The 8,055-nt window shown below is 64.2% G+C and overlaps 2 protein-coding genes across 3 annotated transcripts; one reads left to right on the top strand and one right to left on the bottom strand.

The window, feature by feature from the left end:
- Positions 1–1,718: 1,718 nt before the first annotated feature.
- On the top strand, positions 1,719–4,777 carry SNAPC2 (small nuclear RNA activating complex polypeptide 2). Its single transcript, XM_045547700.1, has 5 exons — positions 1,719–2,131; positions 2,941–3,054; positions 3,184–3,252; positions 3,484–3,796; positions 3,892–4,777. Exons 1-5 carry the CDS (start codon positions 1,949–1,951, stop codon positions 4,221–4,223), a joined length of 1,011 nt encoding a protein of 336 aa, XP_045403656.1. The 5' UTR covers positions 1,719–1,948; the 3' UTR covers positions 4,224–4,777.
- Positions 4,778–6,033: 1,256 nt separating this feature from the next.
- Positions 6,034–7,603, bottom strand: CTXN1 (cortexin 1). 2 transcript variants are annotated; one of them, XM_045547714.1, is made up of 2 exons: positions 7,403–7,603; positions 6,034–7,019 (listed from the first exon to the last, which is right to left on the bottom strand). In XM_045547714.1, exon 2 carries the CDS (start codon positions 6,997–6,999, stop codon positions 6,751–6,753), a length of 249 nt encoding a protein of 82 aa, XP_045403670.1. In that variant the 5' UTR covers positions 7,000–7,019; positions 7,403–7,603; the 3' UTR covers positions 6,034–6,750. The 2 variants fall into 2 exon arrangements, with proteins under 2 accessions (XP_045403670.1, XP_045403676.1); XM_045547720.1 differs by having other exon boundaries at positions 7,431–7,585.
- Positions 7,604–8,055: the final 452 nt, after the last annotated feature.

Genomic DNA, 8,055 nt, shown 5'->3' on the forward strand with positions numbered 1-8,055 from the left:
GCGCCCTTACCCCGGCGCTGCGCGCAGCCACCCCGACTGCTGCCTGTCTCTCCCTTGCAGCGCCCCCGCCCCCCGGCCAGCCCCCGAGAACCTCGCCCGGCGGCACCCAGCCCAGGAGGCCCCAGTGAGGCAGGTAAACGCGGAGGTGGGGGAGCTGGAGGAAGGAGGGGCTGACGGTGACTTCATAGCTCTTACTCTGTACCAGGCACTGTTCTGTTTTACGCATATGAACTAATTTAATCCTCATAACCAGCTGGGCGCGGTGCTCACGCCTGTAATCCCAGCACTTTGGGAGGCTGAGGTGGGAGGATCGCTTGAGGACAGGAGTTCTAGGCCAGCCTGGGCAACATAGCAAGACCCCCGTCTTTACAAAAAATAGCTGGGCATGGTGGTACACACCTGTATAGTCCCAGCTACTCGGGAGGCTGAGGCAGAAGGATAAAACTCCTTCAGCACAGGAGTTCCAGGCTGCAATGAACTATGATGACGCCACTGCAACCCAGCCTGGGCTACAGAGTGGAGACCCCATTTCTAAAAAATACGTAAATAAGTAATGCTCACAACAACCTTCAGGTAGATACTATTATAGTCTCCATTTTACAGAGGAGAAAAATGAGGCACTCTCTGAAGTTAAATAACGTGTCAAAGGTCACAGTATTTGGTGGAGGAGGGATTCCAATTCAGGCAGTGGGTCACCAGCGGTGGGCTTTGGGCTCTGGGTCGAGCCAGGGGTCCTCAAATTTTGGACAGGCATTAGGCAAGGAGAATTTGGGATTCAGACGCAGTTCCCACTCTCACCCCAGCATACAGACTGATGGGAGAGGCCACTGGTCTGCCGGGAAGGGGGTGGCCGACATAATGTCCCCTCCCTTGCTCAGCCTCCGCCGCCCCTCCCACAGCACGATCCTGAGATGCACTCAGCCGCGGCTTTGGGACCAGGCTAGCCAGGACTGGACCCGCTGCCCAGCATCTCTGACCCGATGGGACCGCTACCCCTACGCTTCTCCCCTCCTCCACTTCCTCCTACCTGGGCTCAAAATAAACCTCCGGACTGACCAGCTGAGTTTTGGTGGAGTCAAGTGTGTGCGCAAAGCGCGGGATGGCAGACAGGAGGAGGGGACTCCAGGAGGGGCCTAGGACCAGGACTGAGGGGCTGGGGCGGGATGGAAATCTAGGCTGGGTGAAGTCCTGACTTGGGGGCGGGGCCCACACGCCCACATACACGTGTACACACACCCGTCAGGGGAGACTGAAGGCTGTTTTGTCCCAAACAGAAAGCAACACCTAACCCCACCAGCTTAAATTTAAAATAAGCCCCGCCTCCTACCCCTGCAGTAGCCCACCTGCCCCCTGCGATCTTCCTCCAGCCAAGCCTTCTCTGCTTTCCACTCCCACCGCCCGACCCTGCTCTCACTCGGGTCTCCTCGCTGGTTTGGACTTCGCCCTCCTCTTAAGTTTGGAGCTCCTCCCTCCCTTGCGCATAGACAAGAGTGGGACTATTAGCTCAATTTACAGATGAAGAAACTGAGACTCGACAAGGCTAAATCACCTGCCCAAGGTCCCCAAGGCCTGTCCGACCCCACAACCAGGCTCTGGACCCCGACCGAACAGCTGCCTTTTGGACAGGAACCAGCCCTCTTCGAGAAGCAAAGCACACAGTAGGCGTTTCACGAGTTAGCCCAGAAACTGAGGGAAGGCACGAGATCCAGGGTGTCGGCTCCGCTCCTCGAATGGGGTAAAATGCGGGCTGAGCTCTCGTTCGTACATGCCTCGGATCAGGTGACAATCTCCCCATCTTCTCCATAGAGGCGGTTTCGTTCGTTCCACGAACGCAGAGCCACGCCCCCAGCCACTTCCGCCTCCGCACGTGGTTTTCAGGCCTCAGCGGCCTCCGTAGCTCCACCCACTAGGGAAGCGGCCCTAGAGCACAGGCGCTTCTCCGACAGGCATGAAGCCGCCGCAGCGGCGGCGAACCGTCCCGGCGCGCTATCTGGGCGAGGTGACCGGCCCTGCGGCCTGGAGCGCCCGTGAGAAGCGACAGCTACTGCGACTGCTGCAGGCGCGGCGGGGCCAGCCGGAACCGGACGCCGCTGAGCTGGCTCGGGAGCTACCCGGCCGGAGCAAGGTTGAGGTGAGGTGCGCGTCCCCGGACGAGAGCGAGGCTGGATGCGAGGTTAGCGTGTGTCTGGGCAGGATCGCGGAGTGGGCGGGGCGACGATGAAGCTTAGGGGCGGGGCTGCTGTAGGAAGGGGCGGGTAGTGGTCTGGCCAGGGGTAGGGACGGGGCGACGCGGAGGTGAGGGGGGGGCCGTACGTGTGGCTGAGGGCGTGAGTGGTTGCTCCCGAGGGGCGGGGCGTGAGTGATTCTGGAGGCGGGGCGAGAGCAAGATTTAGGGGCGGGGCGAGTTTAGGAGTAAGGCATTGGTGGGGCATGGGCGGGGCGTAAGGAAGGCTGATGGGCGGGACGTGCTGGGGGCGGGCCGGTGCATGCCGCGGAGGGTTGGGGCGTGAGCGGGCGAGCCTGAGGGGCGTGGTGAGCTTGGCGGTAAGTCGTGGGCGGGGCTTACGTGGGGCTGAGGGGCGGGGCGAGGGCGAAATTTAGGGGCGGGGCGAATTCGGAGGCAGAGGCTGCGGAGGCCTGTCGGAAAGCGCGCAGTTGGACCAGGCGCAATGAGGTTGATGTGAAAATAAAGAAATGGGAGGAGTGGACGAAGAAGGGAGATGAATTGTGTATGAAGGAGCCAAAACAGACCTGGGACTTACATCTTCATTAGGTAGCTGGTCATACTCTGGGGCGTTGGCCAGACGCCCAGCAGAGTCGCTGGGACCCTTTGCGTGAGGCTAGGGCGCAGCGGCCCGCCCTGGAGCAGGCAAGCAAGGCGGTGGGCTTTGGCTTCTTTCCTGCAGCCCTGAGCTCAGCCACCTCCTCTCTCCTCCCCAGATCCAGGACTTCCTCCAGCAGCTCAAGGGCCGTGTGGCCCGGGAGGCCATTCGGAGGGTGCATCCAGGTGGTGGTCCAAGGCGCCGGGAGGCACAGACTCCAGCCCCTATAGAGGTGAGGCAGGAGGGCAAGGCGGGGCTTCCCAGGGCCGGCCTTGTGGGGGATCCCCAGGTGGGGCAGGGCTTGGGGGGACCCCTCCAGGCTGATCCCAGCGCTGACCGTGTACCTTCTCATGTCACTCAGGTATGGATGGATCTGGCTGAGAAGATAACAGGCCCGCTGGAGGAAGCCCTGACAGTGGCTTTCTCACAGGTACAGCCATCTCTCAGGCAGGTGGGGGGTGGGTCCCAGGGAACAGGGTCATACATATGAGTCCAAATAAGGCGGATGGCATCCTGGGCCCTGCCTCTGAGGCCATCTGTCTGAGCTCAGGGTGGCAGGGAGGATTTGGTGACTGGGTGGAGATGGAGGGCTCAGCCTCTGCACAACAGGAGTGGAAGATGAGACTTCCCCCATCCCCTCCCCGGTTGCTTTGCCTGTCAGGTGCTCACCATCGCGGCCACAGAACCGCTCAGCCTCCTGCATTCCAAGCCCCCCAAGCCCACGCGGGCCCGAGGAAAGCCACTACTCCTGAGCGTCCCGGGAGTGCAGGAGGACGCCACCTCTGAGGCTCCTGGCCCCGCCCCTGAGGCATCTGGCCCCACCCGTGAGGCTTCTGGTTCCGCCCCTGAGTCATCTTCCGGGTCCCTGGCTGGCCTGTCCGCCGAGGGAGACTTCACCGTGGACTTTGAGAAGATCTACAAGTACCTGTCCTCCTTCTCCCGTAGTGGCCATGGCCCTGAGCTCTCAGCAGCTGGTAAGAGGAGGGAAGGGTGGGTTCTAAGGGGTTGGGGGTGCCCCGGACGGCAGGCCCCGTTCTCCCCTCACCCCTCCCTCTCCGTCCATCACTAGAGTCGGCTGTGGTGGTTGACCTGCTCATGTCGCTTCCCGAGGAGCTGCCCCACCTGCCCTGCACGGCCCTGGTGGAACATATGGCAGAAATGTACCGACACCTGACGGCCTCTGAGCCCAGCCTGGCTGGAGGGAACCCGGGGCCTGGGGCTGAGGGTGATGGGACTGGTGCCAGGGGGCCAGAGGAGCCCAACCAGGCCACCGCCCACTCCCCCGAGAAGGCAGGGCCCAGCGAACTGAGATCATCCTGGCAAGCAGTTGGGATCTGCCCCCTGAACCCGTTCCTGGTGCCCCTGGAGCTTCTGGGCAGGGCGGCCACCCCTGCTAGGTGAGGGGCAGTGGCCACACCAGACATCCCAATCGGGCCCTCAGTCCTGCTTGGCTGGCACTGGGTTGTCCTGAAGATTCGGTCATGGCAGAAGGTCCCTGAGACAGTGCTCAGATGTGTGGGGTGACCCTCTAAGATGTTCCATACATCAGGGGTCTCCAAAATGGAACCCCAGTTTTATAGGGGTTTGGTGGGGGCAGCTAGGCAGCTGGGTTAACGGAGAATGGAGGATAGGGAACTCCATCCATAAGCACCCTGACCTCCTGGATAGGTGGACAGGCAGACAGATGGGTAGGGTTGGCCTCCCCAGTTCCCTAAGCCCAGTTGTCTGCTCGGGGGGCCATGGCTGGCACCAGGTACCATAAACACCTTTGCATGGGTCCCCCTTTGCCCGGGCTTCCATTTTTTCTGGTGCCCCCTCTCTTGCACCTCAGGGACCCACATTGCCTGGCTGTCTGCAACGGACCTGTTCCCAATTCCCTCCCCCCACCCCCACCAGCTCCCTCTCCCTTCCTGGGGGGTATCCCATGACTGTGAATAAAGATCTCACCAACTTGCCTTGTTCTCTTTTCCCTGTGACTTAAAGGTGGGAGTGGGGACCCTGAAGTATCAGAGCTTGGGGGCATGGGGGAGGAGGGTGCCAGGGAGGAAAGCTGCCACCCTGCCTGGTCCAGTGACGCCTGGGGCAAGGAGCCCCTTGTTGACTGGAGGTGACCAGCATGGACAGTAAGAGAATAGCAAGGCAGTATTCATGGGGCCAGGTGTCAGGGACGGGCTTTCAGAGTGGGGCAGAATCATGTCCTAACAGATGAAGGGGAGAAGCCAGCAGAGAGCAAGGATGGCCCAGCCAGAGGAGCAAGGCTCTAGGCTAGGGGGCTTCAGGCTAAGTTAGGGGTGTGCTGTTCCAAGCAGGAGGCTGGAGGGAGAGGCACATGTCCCTGAGGTGGCCTTGGGGCTTCAATGATCCCTAGAAGGGGAGGAGGGAGGGGCATTGGAGTCCTGGCCTAGCTCCAAGATCCCAAACACCTCGGGGTGCTGATGGGCTCTCAGTGGGGGTCACCCCTTCAGCTCCACCTGCCCTGTGTGCATGGATTCAGGGCCAGGGCTGGGGGAACCAGGGATCTTCCTGGGGAAGCAGATGTCCTCCCACGGCACCACCCCCCAACGCCTAGCTCGTCTGAGTTGGTAAATTCTGTGTACGGAGCCTGTGCCCTCACCCAGCCTGCCTTTTATAGAAACGCTCGTTTCTCCCCACACACGTTGCACACGGCTCCCCCGAGGCTCACAACACATCTCCCCGGGTGGGCCGTGGAGCAGAGCCAGCCCACTCTGTGTCACCGCGCCACAGTGCCAGAACTATGGCTTGGTTCCAAGGCGCACACTATGGTGGTGGGCAGGAGGGATGAGGCCGGAGGGTCAGGAAGATTGGGCTGCAGGTGCCGTCCTTGGAGCCACCCTCCAGGGCCCGCTGAGCGCGCCCCTCCAGCTCCCCACGGGGCTGAGTCCTGCCCTGGGACCCGGTGCCTCCCCAGGTCAAGAGAAAGAAGTTTGTGTGGGGTCTTGGCTGTGGCTGGAGCTGGGGGGATTGAGATGGTCACAGATCACACATCCCCCCCAAAGCTGGTGAAAGGCGTGAGTGGATCTTTGCAGGACTGAGCAGTCCTAGAAGCATGCAGTAGCCAACCTCTCTAGCCACGTGGCTGTGGACAAGCCACTCCAGCCACCTGGCCCTCAGTGGCCTGGCCTGTAGAATGGGGATGCTAAGGGAGCGAGGGGCTCATTCTCACCATCCCGAAGAGGAAACAGGCTAGGAATAGGAGGCGCCAACTCAGCACGCTGCTTGGCATGCAGTAAGCGCTCAATAACAGCTTTTATTATCGGCTCAGAGGCAGGGAGGCGTGAAAAGGCATGGCAGGGCTTGGGGGGCTATGGCAGGGGGCTCAGGGGGAGGGAACGCTGACCTGTGCTGGGGCCGGGCTGGGGTCGGGAAGGAGCCTGCCCGCGCTCCCCACCCCCGCCACGGAAGGCGCCACGCATCCTGGACACCGCAGCCGTGGCAGGTCCTCGGGCTCCGCCGTCTCCGGGACACGCTGTGCAGCGCATATTGGTATGCAGCGTCCGCCCCGTGGGCCCAGCGCTCACTCAGTCACGGTGGGATTCACGATGGCCAGATGACAGGGGAGAGAGGGGGCACGAGGGGGTCCCCACTCCCAGGAACGGACAATAGCAGAGCCACTTACACGCTGCGGAGGGGGTGGCGCGGGGGTCTTCCTCCCACTCAGGATCCCGGGTGACTTGTGCAGAGAGTAAGGGGACAGGACTGAGAAAGGCACGAGGTGGGGCTCGGGCCAGGCCAGGAGGGGGGATGGGAGGGGTCTAAAGGGGGAGGGGCCGGGCTTCTCCGAACACCTCCCCCACCAGGCTGCGGACTCTGGGGCGGGATCCCGAGAGCAGTCCGGGCCCAGCGGCGCCTCTGACCGGGCCGGCCCTCGGAGACCCCCGCGTAGGGCCGGCCCGGGGCGCCGCGCCCCTCACACCAGCGCGTAGTCGAACTGCCCGCGCTCGAGCGCCTCCTTGTGGTCGGTCCAGGACGAGGCGGGCATGCGGCTGTAGGGGTCGAGCAGGATGCGCACGCAGCGCACCATCAGCAGCACCAGCACCACGAGCAGGCAGAGCACGAAGGCAAACACCGTGCGCTGCTCCGCGTCCAGGCCCGCACCCACCGGGGGCCCCGTCGACGGCGGCAGCGGCTCCGGCGACAGCGTCCACGTCGCGCTCATGGCTCACATCGCCGCGTGCCCTGCGGAGGAGGGGACCCGCCCGGGGTGCAGGGATGAGGCTGCGCCCTCCCGCGCCTCCGCGTCGCCAACCCCCACATACAGCGCCGCTGCCCCCTTACCGTGCTCGGCCCCATCCCCCGCCCGCGCCTCGGTCCCCGGGCTACGCCCATGCCCGGCTCGCGGGCTCTCAGCCACCGCCACGGGGGACCCAGCTGCGGCCGTGCCTGGGCAGAGAGATCCCCGACCGGCCCGGGCCGTGCACAACAGGTGCGAACGCGCGGCCGCGGCCGAGGCGGCGCGGCGGGGGACGGTCCTCGCTGCCACCGCCCTGCTCCCTTTGTTCTTGGCGGCCCGAGGACTCCCTCCCCCACCGCCGCCGCCCCCGCCCCAGCGCGCCCCTCACCCTAGCCTGGACCCGGACCGGGACGGACCACCCGGCGGCCGCACTCTCTCTGGGACCTGCGCTGGCTCCGCGTTCGGTCTCTTCCCGGCGGCGGCGGAGGTGGCAGCCCGGGCTCCGGCGCCGGCTCAGCCCACCCCACCCGCCCCTGGAGCGGCAGAGACCGAGGCAGGCGAGCCGCGCGCGAGCCGGGCCGCCGCGGCTGTTCCCATGGCGACGGGGGCGGGGCCGCCGCGGGGGCGGGGCCACAGGGGGCGGAGGCTGCGCGGGGAGCGGAGCACGGGCCCGCGACACCGCCCCGGCCTGCGGGGGGGACCCAGCCCCCACCCCAGGGCCTCGCGGGCACCCGGGAGCTACTCCGCCCACTCGCAAAACCTCGGACCTCTGGCCTGATCCCAGCGCCCGCCCGGCACTCTTCTCTACCATAGACCGGCACTCTTCTCTACCATAGACCGCCACCCACCGGCTCCCTTTGGGGGTTCTCATCGTCCCCAAACATCACTCCTGTGGGCACGCAAGCTGCCCAGCCCTGGGGACCCCAACCCTCCGAGATCCAGGCAGGTCACTGGGATTTTTCTTGTCACTGACCACCCCCGTTCCCTGCCCCAGAGGTAATGTCCTGACCAGGGCAAGCCACCCCTTTGGTGCTGCAGTCA

The sequence above is a fragment of the Lemur catta genome, chromosome 1 (assembly GCF_020740605.2).
Source record: "Lemur catta isolate mLemCat1 chromosome 1, mLemCat1.pri, whole genome shotgun sequence".
NCBI classification, from domain to species: domain Eukaryota; kingdom Metazoa; phylum Chordata; class Mammalia; order Primates; family Lemuridae; genus Lemur; species Lemur catta.